The sequence below is a fragment of the Rhododendron vialii genome, chromosome 10a (assembly GCF_030253575.1).
Source record: "Rhododendron vialii isolate Sample 1 chromosome 10a, ASM3025357v1".
Taxonomy (NCBI): Eukaryota; Viridiplantae; Streptophyta; class Magnoliopsida; order Ericales; family Ericaceae; genus Rhododendron; species Rhododendron vialii.
Window position 1 is genome coordinate 12,594,391 of NC_080566.1, and position 15,535 is coordinate 12,609,925.

Genomic DNA, 15,535 nt, shown 5'->3' on the forward strand with positions numbered 1-15,535 from the left:
TCCATTTGTTTCAATGTAAAATATTTTTCTCAAAAACATGTTACCTATTTTCTGGTGTTTGGTTGGACAAAAACCGATGAAAACATTTTCCGGTGTAAAAACATTTTCCATCATCTGACGTAAAATAACTTACGTCCGAAATCAAAGTCATTTCCCCAAAACCTTTGTCACGGCCTGAAGTTTTGAAGTTCCCCCAATAGCTCACCAACAGGAGGAAACTCTCTCTCTCTCTCTCTAAATTCTATGTCTCGATCTCTCGTCTCTACAAATACACACTTCTATCTCTACACTTGTGATTAGTCAAAATAAAAAAAATGCACATTTTCAACTGCAACCAAACAGTGGAAAATACGCATAAAAATAAACATTTTACGCAAAATTATTTTACGTGAAATATTTTCATTCAAAAATATTTTACATCGAAACATGCGGAGTTCTGGTCCCAAACCGTTGTCATCCCTAAAAGGGAAAAAATATGAAAAGAATAATGAAAACACTCAAAAAAAAAAAAAGGCAAAAGTAAGCCACAAAATATGGACAACAAATATGCTTTGTGTTTCTAAGCTACCGCTTGTATTGTACTAACTTGTAAGGTATGATAGATGGAAAGAATGTAGCAATTTTTAAAAGGTACACGATTGTCTTCCTTTTTGAAAATACTAAGAGACAAATCTTCCTTATGATCAAATTTGTCATCAAATATGACAAATGTGGTCGCATCATGCAGTATCAATTGTGCACTCAACTGAACTTTTTGCAAGACCCATATGCTCGGGAAACTAAATAACAATCAGTGTCGAAAAACCCCGTGCTTCCATGTCGAGGTTTAATAAGCTCTTGAATTTAAAATATAAAAAAAATATTCACACAATTCAACGATTAGAAAACATTTCGGCACAAAGACATAAATTTTCGGGACAAAAGAGATCGGACTCCGAGTGAACAGTCCAGTCGGATTTCCAAATTGACAACAATCCAAACCCATCTTGCATTTTTCGTCCTAGGATAATCGAATCAATCATGCCGGAGAATCAAATTGTAAAGGAGACACAAACGAAGAATTCCCTAAACCATTGTGCACAAAACCGTAGTTCCGAAGCACCTGATTATCCGCGAAATTCAACGCCCTCTCCATCCCGTTCCAGCAACTCTCGGACCCGTAACTCGGGTCGTGGTGCCCGCTACACGGCTGACACCCCGTAAAATGCGTAATAAACGGCCGCCTCCACCCACCATTCCCGTCCCGAGTTCCCTTCAAATAAACCTCCCTCATCTCCCCATACCACCCGCTCACCGCCTCCCCCCGCCGCCTCCTCAACCCACTAGCCGCCGCCTCCACCGCCCTATACCTCTCCTCAATTCTCTCAAACCCATCAACTATTCCCACCCAGTACCCAGAAAAACTGTACCCATTCTCTATATAAACCTTTTCCCCCCATTTCTCCTTCTCTTTCAACATCAAGTAAACCAAAGCCGATTGCTCGTCACCGGGGAATTCTTTATCCGTCAGAGTACCCCTTATGATTTCCTTCAGTTCATCGTGATTCGGATTCGCGGGGCCCAGCGACGCCCAAGTTTCGATGAAATCAATCGACCATTGACAGTTTCTGATCAAGAAGATTCCTGTGTTCAGACCCAACCAGCTTCTCTTCTCGTAAATCATGTCTTCCCATCCGTTGACGACGAAGTTGTGATTTCCGTACTTTTCAAAGGGTAACTTGAACTCCATGTCCGTCACGACGGCGTCGGAGTCGAGCCACAATACCCACTCGGCCTCCGGGTGGGCCACCATCGCCGCCTTCACCGGCGGCAGCTTCGCCCACACCGACTTCATCTCCCGGTGGAGGAAAGCGTTGTTGTAGAAGATGTCGTGGCCCTGGATTCTGCAGTAGTCGACCTTGTTCTTGAACAGCCGCAGCAGGAGGAGGTCCCCGACCGGGTTCTCGCACGGCGGCGGCTGCGAGCCCGTCACGACGACGACGCGGTTCATGAGTACTCCCGTTGCAGCGGCGGCGAAGGAGGGGTGGTGATGGAGCCACTGTTGTCTCTTCTCGTCCCAGTTTTTTAACGGGGACCCAATGGAGTAGCTGAGTGAAGGGTCATCGTAGAATGTTGTATCCCGCGACTCGGTGGTGGTGGTGTTAGCGCAACCGCTTGTGGCGGTGGGACTGGAGGGTGCTGGGTTAATGAAAGACCATAAGGCAGAAAGGATTAGAAGAGAAGCAACTGCGGCTGCAATGAAGGGAGACTTGTCTCTGAGAAATAGAAATGGTTTGGTGGGGATGGTGGTGGTTTTGGCCATGGGTGCCGATGGGGTAATGGGGAGAGTGAGACTGAGTGGGAGACCCCCCTGCTATTGGAGTAAACTCTACTTTTGAGCCTGTGATTATGGGGAACTTTTTTTCTCAAAAGAACACAAGACTGCAGCGTGAGAAATGACTTTGGCCTTGTTGCTTTGGTAATTTTTGGTATTTCAGTTTTGACGGTGGATAAAAAGAGAAATAAGATAATAATTTGAGAGAAGAATAATGAGAAGAGAGATAGAAATAAATGATATTAATAATTGGAGATATATGGTAATGATTGAAAAAAAAAAGATATAAGATAATGATTGAAAAATAAAGTTAAAACAAAGTAAAGTATGAAAACGAATCAAGGCCTTTGGCACTGCAATTCTTTTTACTATAATTCTTCTGCAAACCCAATCACTTTTCTTTTTTTTTATAACGTAGAGTGTTTTCAGACCAATTTATGCGCATCACAGGATTAAATCTTTACGGCCCCCACCAGCGTAAGCCTATGGGGTGGCCCTTAGGACTCGAACCGGAGACTTGGGGGAACATACTCCTGACCTTAACCAACTGAGATAACCCCTCGATAGTCCATTAACACTTACACGAACATATCCGTGTTCACATGGGAACTCACACACCACACATTTAGAGGTGTTTTCATAATTAATCAGACTTGAAAGTTCAACTTCGTGTGTTTTTGTTTGTACCCAAATGTGGCACTAAATTATGGGCCGCCGTGTGTGGGTAATTTTTAGTCGAGACCCAAGGAGGTGCACGGAAATTCCTCCATTTGTTGGTCACTTTTAAGTATTTTTGATGAAGTGGGCTCGGTGCGGCGTCGGGAATTCAGTCGGGAATCCCCGGTTGGGATTCTCAGACTTTCTGTATAAATCACTCCATCAAAAAAGGTCAAACAAAATTTTGAATGACAAAAATGACCATAACGCTTCCTATTCTTCAATCTTTAAGATGAGAAAACTTGGCGCCAGTTTTGGAGGGAAATCTAATTAGTTGACCAAATGACTCTTCATATGGAAACTTGTCGCCAGTTTCTTAGTTTCATTTCCATAAGAGAAACAAATGCCTTAATTGGTGGAGCATTGTTCCTCTGACCAGCTGTTTCAAACGGGAAAAAAAACATACATATCCATGTTGTTACAAATCAAGCTCGTTGCATTCTTTTTTCGAAGGCCAATACAAAGGTATAAATTTTTTCTTATGTTCATCTTCTTTTTCTTTTATTTTGAGTTATTCGGAAAGACTTGTAGATTGTGCAAGGGTATCGGACACAATTTTACTATGTGTCCGAGAAGGAAAACATCGTCACTGGTTCACAAAAGAAGAAGAAAACCATTTCGAGCTACATAGGATTGAATCCTATATTTTGTGTGAAATATTAGAAATTAGAATTTTGGTCAATTTGTTTTTTTTTTGTTATCTCATCCGAGTTTTAAATGGTTTTTATACAATTGTAATTTTTATTTTTGTTGTACGGTTGAATCCCACGGCATTTGCCGTCAAGCGTTGATCGGAAAGTAATGCTTTGTGAATACCCATGAACACAACTCATGAATTTAGATATATTTATTACACCTAAAGTATTGCCTGAGAGCACTTATTAGCTGAACCGTTATTTAATTAATGGCCCCATTATCCTATTTTCTCCATGGTTTAAGGTGGTAAACCCATGTGGCTTATTTTTTTGTTTTTACTCAAAAAAATTCGCATTTGTTAGTTTTTCGTCAATTTTTTGGGGATTATTTCTTCATCATAACGAAAGGGATCTAAAAAGTAAAAAATTAAGCTCGAAATCTAATTTTTTTGAATAAAGACAAAAATATGCCGATAAGCCAATTTTTTGGTCTTTATTCAAAAAAAATTTGATTTCGATCGTAATTTTTTACTTTTTAGATTCTTCTTGTCATGAAGAAACAATAATTTTCAAAAAATTGGCAAAAAACTAACAAATGCGAAAAAAATTTGAATAAAAACAAAAAAATAAACCACTTTGCTTATTTAACCGAACGGCCCGTGACTCCACGACTAGAAGTAACTGCCAAAAGCCACCAACGGGAAAAGTGTACGTGGACATGGGACACATGGCAGCACCTTGGATGAGCATGAAGCACAATTCTGGGGTTTTATAAAAGAGAAAGAGAAAACATTCTTTTTGGAGTCGGAGGAGGAAGAGGGGGTTTTCGGCCATCCCGTGGGCCTCTTTCGTGATTCATTTTTGGGTAATTAGAACCTTTTATTATATAGGATCCGTAAAATAATGTATTCAAGCGAAAAATCAGCTTGTCCAAACATCAATAAGTATGTCAAAAGTTGAGTTTAAGACGAAAAAATGGACGACCGTGGACAGTTTAACTTAGAAAACAGTCGACAGATTCATGCTATCCATATTTCTGTCTAAAACTCAACATTTGACACACTTATCGATGTCCAAACATGCTAATTTTTTGCGTTGATACATTATTTTGTATGCCCTGCAAGATGCACGGTTCGAATTACCAAAAAAAATGTGCGGTGGGGGCCCACATTGAGGGCGGCAAAAAACCCCATTGCCTGCTGGCGTCGAACAGAATTCATTCTCAAAGAGAAAAGGAGAAGGCAAAACAGAGAAAGAAGAAACGGGACGGGGGGGGGGGGGTGAGAGAAGGAAAATTGTTGGGGGGTGGGGGAAATATTTGAGAAAAGGTGTAGCACAATTGTAGAGAGAGAAGTGAGCTAGGATTGTCAGAAAAGGTGTAGCACAATTGTAGAGAGAGAAGTGAGCTAGGATTGTCAGATCCCGTTTGATAAGCTACGTACATATTTAGAGGCCCTTTAACTTGGCAAATGCACTTTTGAGTTGGATTAAGAGGGAAGCTTCTTTTGATGTTTCTGTTAAGTTATCTATAGTAGTATAATTAAAAGTCAATTATTTTTAAAATTAAAATATTAGTGCAAAAGATGGCTTACAATGGTATAATCAAACTTAGCAACATTTTTAAAAATAATCAAATTTTGGATTTTGGATAATCAAAATTAGCAATTTTTTTCAATAATTAAAATTTGTGAACTCCACTCCACATAAGTTAACTAGTTCCAAAATTTGTATACACGCGTGTTTCAATTGATATTTTTTTCTTCTCTTCTTCGCCTACTTTATATCTTCTTCACTTCACCTACAAACTATTTCTCTTTCTTTCTCTCAAAAAGTGAAGCTCATATTTCTCGATCATCTATAATTCAACCCATCATCGTCGGATTAAGGTATTTCACTCTTCTTTTTCGTTTCTATTTTTTTCCCCAAAAAAAATTTATAATAGAAAGGAAGAAAGTCACTGATTTTTTCCCAAAATTAAGAGAGGGAATCGATATATTTTTGTAAAAAAAAAAAACGTAAATGGAGAGAAGCGAATGACAAGAAACAGAGGGAGAGAGTGAGTGAGTGAAATTGTAGTGGACCCTTATTTTGGTTATGGACTAAAAGTGATTATTGTGAAGCTCAACATTGTTAAGTTTAGCAACCTCTTAAGTGAATAATCAAAAGCTCATGTAGAGAGAAAAGAATGAGCACAATTGTAGAGAGAGAAGTGAGCTAAGATTGTCAGATCTACTTTGATAAGTTACGTAGATCTTTAGAGGGCCCTTTAACTTGGCAACGGTACTTTTCGAGTTTGGTTCAGAGGGAAGCTTCCTTTGATGTTTCTATTAGGCCATCCATAGTGGTATAATCAAAAGCCAATTATTTTTAAAGTTAACAATGTTAGTACAAAAGATGACTCACAATAGTATAATCAAACTTAGCAACATCCTTAGAAATAATCAAATTTTGAGTTTTGGATAACCAAAACTAGCAACTTTTTTCAGTAATTAAAATTTGTAGACTCCACACCACATAAGTTAACTAGTTCCAAAATTTGTATACACGCGTGTTTCAATTGATATTTGTTTCTACACTTTTTCGCCTACTCTATACCTTCTTCACTTCACCCATAAACTATTTCTCTTTCTTTCCCTCAAAAAGTGAAGCTCATATTTTTCGATCATCTATAATTCAACCCATCATCGCCGGATTAGGGTATTTCACTCTTCTTTCCCGTTTCTATTTTTTTTTCCCAAAAAAAATGCATAATAGAAGGGAAGAAAGTTACCGATTTTTTTCCAAAATTAAGAGAGAGAATCGATATATTTTTGTCAAAAAAAAAACGTAAATGGAGAGAAGTGAATGACAGAAAACAGAGGGAGAGAGGGAGTGAGAGTGAAATTGTAGTGGACCATTATTTTGGTTATAGACTAGAAGTGATTATTGTGAAGCTCAACATTGTTAAGCTTAACAACCTCTTAAGTGAATAATCAAAAGCTGATGTGTCAACTTTTGGTTATCCTTTTTTGATTATGGGGGGAATATTGGAGAAAAGAATGAGCACAATTGTAGAGAGAGAAGTGAGCTAAGATTGTCAGATCTACTTTGATAAGCTACGTAGATCTTTAGAGGCCCCTTTAACTTGGCAACGGGACTTTTCAAGTTGGGTTCAGAGGAAAGCTTCCTTTGATGTTTCTGTTATGCAGTAATTAATAATACCATTTTCGATTGGAAAAAAAAAGTGAGCTAGGATTGTCAGATCTACTTTGATAAGCTACGTATATTGAAGTATTTGTCTCGTGCCTACTGTAATTAACGAAGGAGTGAATATTGACCAGTGTCGAATGGAGATAACAACTCCCTGCCTTCTTCCGTTAAAATAGGGCTCAATGAGGCAATCTAAAGTCATTCCAAGGACGAAAAAACACTATACTCTTTTTCCGTCGTCAAGATTTTTTCCACTGAATTTTTTTTTACAAGGTTTTGAATAAGGCATATCATCTTAGGGGGAATGTTATGAATAACTTATGGATAATCAAGTTGGAAGACTTTGAAGACAAGATGTGGTTGGCCAGGGGCGGACCGAGTAAGGGGCACATAGGTTCACGTGCCCCCACCCCACCCCATCCTTTTTTTTAATTTATAGTTTATTTTTATGCAAAAATGAGTTTTTTTCGAAAAAAAATGAGTGGGAAAACAAGAAACCCACACAGAAAACTCGACGGGGAGAACTCGCACGACGCATGATTTACTTTGTCGTTGCCAGTTGCTCGTCTCAATGGTCATTGCCCATCACCTCACCGTTTTTCTCACCAAAAATCAATTAAATTTGGGACTATACGCCAAAAGTAACATTTTATTGAAAAGACTTTTAATTTGGGGCTACATAATTTAGAACTTTTTATTCTTTAAGGTTCGTAATATATGTCTTGATTGTTTAGAAAAATTAGGCCTTCATTTCTTTACTTTGTTTTTACCCAATGAATGAAATTTGCAATTCAATTTTCCATAGTTTGTGCATTTGAGCTTAATTTCGATTTTCGCTTAAGGGCCCGTTTGGATGCGGGGGAAAAATTGGGGGTATTAGTTAATAAGAGGGGATAAGATAGTATGGGGTATTAGTTAACAAGGGATGACCCACATTGATGTGATGTTTATGGAGGGGGGATTAAATAGTAGGTTGTTTGGATGAGATACTAGAGAAGAGGGATTAAGCTGTCAAATGACATTTTTGCCTTTGTGCAGTTCCTAAATTAATTATGTATTACGTTTTATATGTAATTGCAAATTTAATTATTCTTTCACAATTTAAGTCGTAATATTTATTTCTATTAACAAATTAACGAATTTCATATTATTATTAAACATTTTTTTATAAAATTTGGTTTTAAAAAAAAAATTAAGTGTTCCAAATTTCAATCCGTTTGAACCGGTGGAAAGATTTTAGTTTTCTGATCATTTTATCCTAAATAATCACAATTAAATTTTGACTCTAAGGCTCTCGTTGATTAACCCTAAGAAAGTCATAGAATCAAATATCTCTTAGAGCTAATCAATGAGAGTCATAGAGTCAAAATTTAATTATGACCATTTAGGATAAAATGATTAGAAAACTAAAATCTTTCCACCGGTTCAAACGGATTGAAATTTGAAATACTTAATTTTTTAACCATATTTTTTAATATATAAACTGTCTAAAAAGATTAAAAAATTAAGTGTTCCAAATTTCAATCTGTTTGAACCGGTGCGAAAATCTTAATTTTCTGATCATTTTATCCTAAGTGGTCATAGTTAAATTTTAACTCTAGGGCTCTCGTTGATTAGCCCTAAGAAAGTTGTTGAATCAAATATCTCTTAGGGTTAATTAACGAATGTCCTAGAGTCAAAATTTAATTATGATCATTTAGGATAAAATGATCAGAAAACTAAGATCTTCGCACCGGTTTAAACGGATTAAAATTTGGAACACTTATTTTTTAACCTCTTTACGCCGTCTATATATTAAAAAATATAATTAAAAAATTAAGTACTCCAAATAAAGAGTCTTAGGATATTTTTGAATGGAAAGTATGATTTTGGGTAGAATGGAGAGTAAAAGTTGGTTAAATGGTGAATGGAGAAAGGGGATAACGAGGGGTATTTTCGTCCACAAAACACCCTCCACAACCTGATTATTTTTAGGGACCCCAGGAGGAGCCCAAATATAATACCTGATAAACCGGAGAAGAGGGGAAAACGTGGAGCGGGTAAAAAGTTATCAGGGAATTAATTTGGATACCAAACGGGGGGAAAAGGGATGGGGCCCTCCCATATACCCCTTCTTATTTTTCCCCACCCTTTTTGGCTCCATCCAAGCAGGCTCTAAGATTGTTAGTATAATGTGCCCCCACATGAGGTAAATCTTAGGTCCGCCACTGTGGTTCGCATAGTGTTAGCATAGTGTTTATATTAAACACATTATTTTGTCTATATAAGAATCATTTGGATTGTAAGAAATTACGCAGGCAATTGAGCACGGAGAAATGCTGCCTCCTGGGGGGGAGAGGTGCTCTTCCTTCCCTCCTCCCCGGGCTTCCCTCTTCCTCACTTCCCTCTTCGCTCTCTACCTTTCCCTCCTCCCTCAGATCGTTGTCCCATTGTCCCTTTGTTTTCTCTCTGCCTCGTTTCCTCCGCCCTCCCTGGTGTGGGAGGGTGTGGCGGTTCTTTCCGCCTCCGGTCGAAGGGTCCTTGGTCCCTCCGGGAGCCTAGCGGTGTTGGGTGGTTCGATGTGCTTTCGAAGGTGCACAGGTGGCAGTGGCGGCGATCTAGTGGTGGTTGTGGTTTTGGTGGTGGGTGGTGGTGTGGCGGTGTTGGGGGATGTTCTCTGTTTTCTTTAACTTTTGTTTTGCAGGTTTCTCTTATTTCAAAAAACAATCGATAAAGTTGCGGTGTTGATCGGCGATTGCTGTTTTCGGTGGTGATGAGGTGGATGTGGCTCCCATGGCTGTTCTGCTCAGGTCGCTTTATGTGCCGAAGTACGGTCGATGGCCATTCCAAGTGCTCAGTCGAGTGAGGGGTCAGCAGCTCGTCGCTTATGGGTCTATTGTTGCTGGTTGAGATCGTTATTCCTGGGATCTGTGCTGGGGCTTGATGTGGTGGTGGTGGGTTCCTCTCTACCTTGGTTGCTTTGGTGTTCATTTCCGTAGGCTTGTCTCCACTGCCGATCTCTACATCTAGGAGAGGTTGGTCGGCTTAATGGTGAGGTTGGGTGATAGGCGCATGATATCATGGATATGAGCGCCTAAGTAGGGTGAATTAGCGCTTTAGAGGTGCATTTTATTCCATTTACTACTTGATGCCGTGCTTTTCCGTGTTTTGTGTTTTTGGTTATTTTTGTAGGCAATAAGGCGGATTTAGTACAAAGGTTGGAATGCGTTGCCCTGAGGTCGGCTTGAACGTCGCCAGGGAGTCAAAGCGAAGGCGTATGTCGTCGGGTGACGTCATTGAAACATGGGGTGGCCAAATTCCATGCAAAGCTCTTGAGTTGACCACTAAGACAAGCGGTATCGATACTGCTGATGCATGTATCGATACTGTTAGAAATAATTGATTTTGATTATATTTTTGGCATAATTGATTTCTTAAAAAGCATTGTTAAAATTGCAGTTATTAAAATCTCTATTGACTTGAACAAACCAATATACATGATCAATTTGTGTACAAATATTTTCTAGGAAAGGAAAGTCCCCTGGCTCGTACTTGTCTTTAGCATGACAAATAAAGGAACCCTTTATTAAATCTTGGCCCACTTATTTAATGACTTTGGTCCTTACTGGTTTTGGCTATTTATAGGCATCCTATTTTGTCAAATAAAAGAAAAAGTTAGAAGACTTAGAAACTCTCTTTTGCAAAGTAGAGACAAGTGGACAACCAGTAGTTTCTGCAGTTTTGGTTCAGTTCACCATTGTTGACTTTGGAGTTGTGCATTTAAGCCTCAAGATCGTTGCAGATCAAAATTTTCCGAAGATTTCGGCAGTTTTGGTTCAGTTCACCATTGTTGACTTTGGAGTTGTGCATTTAAGCCTCAAGATCGTTGCAGATCAAAATTTTCCGAAGATTTCGGCTCAACGTTCATAAGGTGCATTTAATGAAGATCAATTGTTGTAGAAAAAAAGATTTAGACTCAACGGAAAGAACACAACGTTCATATTTTCTTCCTTATAAAAGAAAGGCTTCTGCACCAGAAAAAAACAACAAAAAAAGCTTCATCAGAGAAAATACTTAGAGCAATCTTCTCATACACTTCATTTTTTTTTAATTACTTTGAGAGATTTGTGAGCAAAATTGTTATATCTACTCTTTGAGGATTGTTGTAATTGTGAGCTACAAATTCTATTATCTTTTGAGCGATCAAGTGTTTGAGAAATCAAACACTGGTTCTGTAATTCCAAAAACAGGGGTTTTTGTTTTTGGTTGGAAGGGGTGGTTTTTTTGTTTAAGGATTTTGTACTTTAAATCCTTGCGGTTGTCTAGCTTCTCCGGAAAGCTAGGAGCGTCGGTAATTGTAAGCACCCGCAAGGCTTACTGGTGTAATTCCATTTTTATTAGTGGAACCTTCAAGTGATTGTCTTGGAGAGAAGTGGAGTAGGCTGGACCATGGACAAATTCAGACCGAACCACTATAAACTGGTTTTGCACTTCTTAACTCTCTCTATATATATTTGCTAATTAGTTATTTGCCTTGTAGATTTTAACTGGTAATTTTTTTAATTAGCAACCGTATTCACCCCCCCCCCTCTAGGTTGCTGTCTGGGTAACAATTGGTATCAGAGCTTGGACTCTTGTCTAAAGACTTTACAGTCTAAGAGTGATTATGGCAACCACATCCTCACACATCGAGGGTCTATCAACCAACAGACCACCTTTGTTCAATGGAACAAACTTTGCCTACTGGAAAAATAGGATGAGAATTTATATCCAGTCCATAGATTATAGTTTATGGAAAATTATCTCGATCGGACCCAACATCCCCATGAAAACTGTAGAAGAGACCTCTGTGGTCAAGCCTGAGGCTGAATGGAATGATGCAGATATGCGTAATATAGAATCAAACTCCAAGGCTATGAATATTTTATATTGTGCTCTAGATTCTGCTGAATATAATAGAATCTCTATCTGTGAAACTGCTAAAGAAATTTGGGATAAATTGATAGCTACTCATGAAGGAAATAGTCAAGTAAAGGAATCAAAAATAGATATTCTAGTACACAATTATGAACTATTCAAAATGAAACCTGAAGAATCTATTTCTGATATGTTCACTAGATTTACTGATATCGTTAATGGTTTAAAATCTCTTGGTAAATCTTATACTAACTCAGAAATGGCAAGAAAGATTCTCAGGTCCATGACAAAGTCTTGGGATACTAAGGCATCAATCATCTTGCAAACCATGGACTTCTCCAAATGTACTATGGATGAACTTATGGGCACTCTCATGACAGAAGAGATACATCGCAAGCTAAATGAGGAAGTCGATACAAAGAGGAAAGATATCGCTCTAAAAAGTACTACCAGTAAATCAAAGAACACCGAGGAAGCAAGTAATGAAAGCGATGATGATGAAGAGATGGCCTTAATCACAAAGAATTTCAAGAAATTTCTCAAGAAAAAGAATGGATGGAAAGGAAGGAAATTTCTCAAAAAGAATGAGAACAAAGAAGATGATGGCAAACGTGATGAGATGATCTGTTACAAATGCAGAAAACCAGGGCATATGAAAGTTGATTGTCCTCAGTTCAAAAGGTTCAGCAAAAAGGACAAAAAGAAAGCAATGGTAGCAGCTTGGGACAACAGTGAGGACAGCAGCTCAGAAAGTGACGAGGAAGCTGAAGTGGCAAACCTCTGTTTAATGGCACTAGAAGAAAATAAGGTATATCATGACTCCTCATCTCTTTCATTTGATGAATTACAAAAAGCTTTTAGAAGTTTGCAAGTTGATTTTGAAAAAGTAAAATCAAAGAATAAAGCTTTTAAGAAACTCGCCAAAGAACTTTCAAATGAAATGAATAATTTGATTGACGAGAAAAATGCTTTAGAAGAAGAAAATGAAATTTTGAAAAATAGTTCTAACACTGATCTTCTTGATAAAAAAATTAAAGATTTAATTACAGAGAGAAATGCTCTGGAAGAAGAAAATGAGAATTTGAGAAAAGCTTCAAATGTTGATTTTTTGCATAAACAAATTGATGATTTAACTAAATCTCTTGAAAAATTAACGATGGGTAAAGAAGCCTTAGACTTACTTCTTGGAAAACAAAGATGTTCTTTTCATAAAGCTGGAATTGGTTATAATCCTGACGAACATAAAAATCTTTACAAAAATCTTTTTAATAAAAGCACTTCACCTATTCGTCCTAAAATTACTTGTCATTATTGTGGTATAGTAGGACATATTTCACCTTCATGCTCTATGAAGAGACTTTCATCTGTTCATGTTAACAAGACTTGGGTTCAAAAGAACCAAACATACCCTATTCAAGCTAACCAACATGGACCCAAGATGATATGGGTACCAAAAATCAAGTTTTGATATGTTATTGTAGGTATGTCTCAAATCCATATCAACTAAGGGTAAATGGTACCTTGATAGTGGATGCTCAAGGCATATGACAGGAGATGAAAAGGCTTTCAATTCTCTAACTCCAAAAGATGGAGGATTCGTAACTTTTGGTGACAATAGCAAAGGAAAAATCATCGGTATAGGTAATATCGGTATATCTCCTTCTCCTGTTATAGAAGATGTCTTATTTGTTGATGGTCTTAAACACAATCTTATTAGCATTAGCCAATTATGCGATAAGGGTAACAAAGTTATTTTTGAAAAATCTAGTTGCATCATTGAGAGTATCAAAGAACACAAAACATTATTTGTTGGCCAAAGACTTGAAAATGTTGATATTGTCAACTTAAATGATTTGAGCAAACAAGGTGTAAAATGTTTTTCTGCAATGAGTGATAATAGTTGGTTATGGCATAGACGCCTTGGACATGCACACATGGATGCAATTTCAAAACTTTCTAGAAAAGAATTAGTTGTTGGTCTTCCAAAAATCAAATTTGAAAAAGATAGATTGTGTGATGCATGCCAACAAGGTAAACAAACAAAAGTTTCTTTCAAATCTAAAAATGTTATTTCAACTGCAAGGCCATTACAATTATTACACATGGATTTATTTGGCCCTACTAGAACAGCAAGTCTTGGCGGCAAATACTATTGTCTTGTTGTTGTGGATGATTTCTCTAGATTTACATGGGTTATGTTCCTAACTACTAAGGATGAGGCTTTTCCTTCTTTTACAAAACTATGTAGAAAAGTTCAAAATGAAAAAGGATTTGTTATTTCAAATATTCGAACCGATCATGGTAGAGAACTTGAAAATTCTTTATTTGAAAAATATTGTGATGATCATGGTATAGATCACAACTTTTCTGCACCTCGCACACCTCAACAGAATGGGGTAGTTGAGAGGAAAAATAGAACTCTTGAAGAAATGGCTAGAACAATGCTGTGTGAAAACTCTCTACCTAAATACTTTTGGGCATAAGCCGTTAACACTGCTTGTTATGTTCTAAATCGAGTCTTGATTAGACCTATCCTCAAAAAGACACCATATGAGCTATGGAACGATAGAAAACCCAATATTGGTTACTTTCATGCTTTTGGTTGTAAATGTTTTGTCTTAAACAATAGAAAAGATCATTTGGAAAAATTTGATTCAAAATCTGATGAAGGAATTTTTATTGGTTATTCAACTTCAAGTAAAGCATATAGAGTGTACAACAAACGCACTTTACTTGTAGAAGAATCTGTTCATGTTTCTTTTGATGAATCTAATCCATCTACTGCCAAGATTATTATTGATGATGATGAGATAGATATCATAAAAGAAGTGCAAGACTTAACTATTAGCAAAGAAAATAGTGAAAGACAACAAGAGAGCACTAAAGCAAAGGATGATGTGGCTCTTGATCAATCACAAGATCCTATCAGCAATCAAGATCTACCTAAAGAATGGAGATTTGTGCAAAATCATCCAAAAGATTTGATTCTTGGAGATGTTTCAAAAGGTATATCTACTCGCTCATCCCTTAAAAATATTTGTGGTAATTTAGCTTTTGTCTCTCAAATTGAGCCTAAAATTTTTTTTGAAGCTGAAAATGATGAAAACTGGATTTTAGCTATGCAAGAAGAACTGAGTCAATTTGAGAGAAATAAAGTTTGGAATTTAGTACCTAGACCTCACGATCACACCATCATTGGCACTAAATGGGTTTTTAGAAATAAATTGGATGAATCAGGAAACATTATTAGAAATAAAGCTAGATTAGTTGCACAAGGCTATAATCAAGAAGAAGGCATTGATTTTGACGAGACATTTGCACCTGTTGCTAGACTAGAAGCTATTCGGATGCTACTTGCATTTGCATGTTTCAAAGATTTTAAACTTTTTCAAATGGATGTGAAAAGTGCATTTTTAAATGGCTTTATTAATGAAGAAGTTTATGTTAAACAACCACCTGGTTTTGAAAATCATTCATATCCTGATCATGTTTATAAGCTTTCAAAAGCTTTGTATGGTCTAAAACAAGCTCCACGTGCATGGTATGATAGACTTAGTTCTTTCTTACTAGAAAATGGTTTTTCTAGAGGAAAATTAGATACGACTCTTTTCATAAAAACCGAAAATCATGATATGCTTATTATTCAAATTTATGTTGATGATATTATTTTCGGTGCTACTAATGAAAAATTATGCAAAGAGTTCGCTAAGTGTATGCAAGGGGAGTTTGAAATGAGTATGATGGGAGAACTCAATTTTTTTCTTGGACTCCAAATCAAGCAATC

The 15,535-nt window shown here is 37.2% G+C and overlaps 1 protein-coding gene across 1 annotated transcript; it reads right to left on the reverse strand.

Annotated features, from left to right (window-relative positions):
• Positions 1-871: 871 nt before the first annotated feature.
• LOC131303507 (galactomannan galactosyltransferase 1-like) lies at positions 872-2,440 on the reverse strand. The gene has a single exon (XM_058330396.1). It carries the CDS (start codon positions 2,300-2,302, stop codon positions 1,019-1,021), a length of 1,284 nt encoding a protein of 427 aa, XP_058186379.1. The 5' UTR covers positions 2,303-2,440; the 3' UTR covers positions 872-1,018.
• Positions 2,441-15,535: the final 13,095 nt, after the last annotated feature.

Bases quoted from the DNA above. Each gene is read 5' to 3' on its own strand.
- LOC131303507 (XM_058330396.1), bottom strand. From the start codon at position 2,302: ATGGCCAAAACCACCACCATCCCCACCAAACCATTTCTATTTCTCAGA.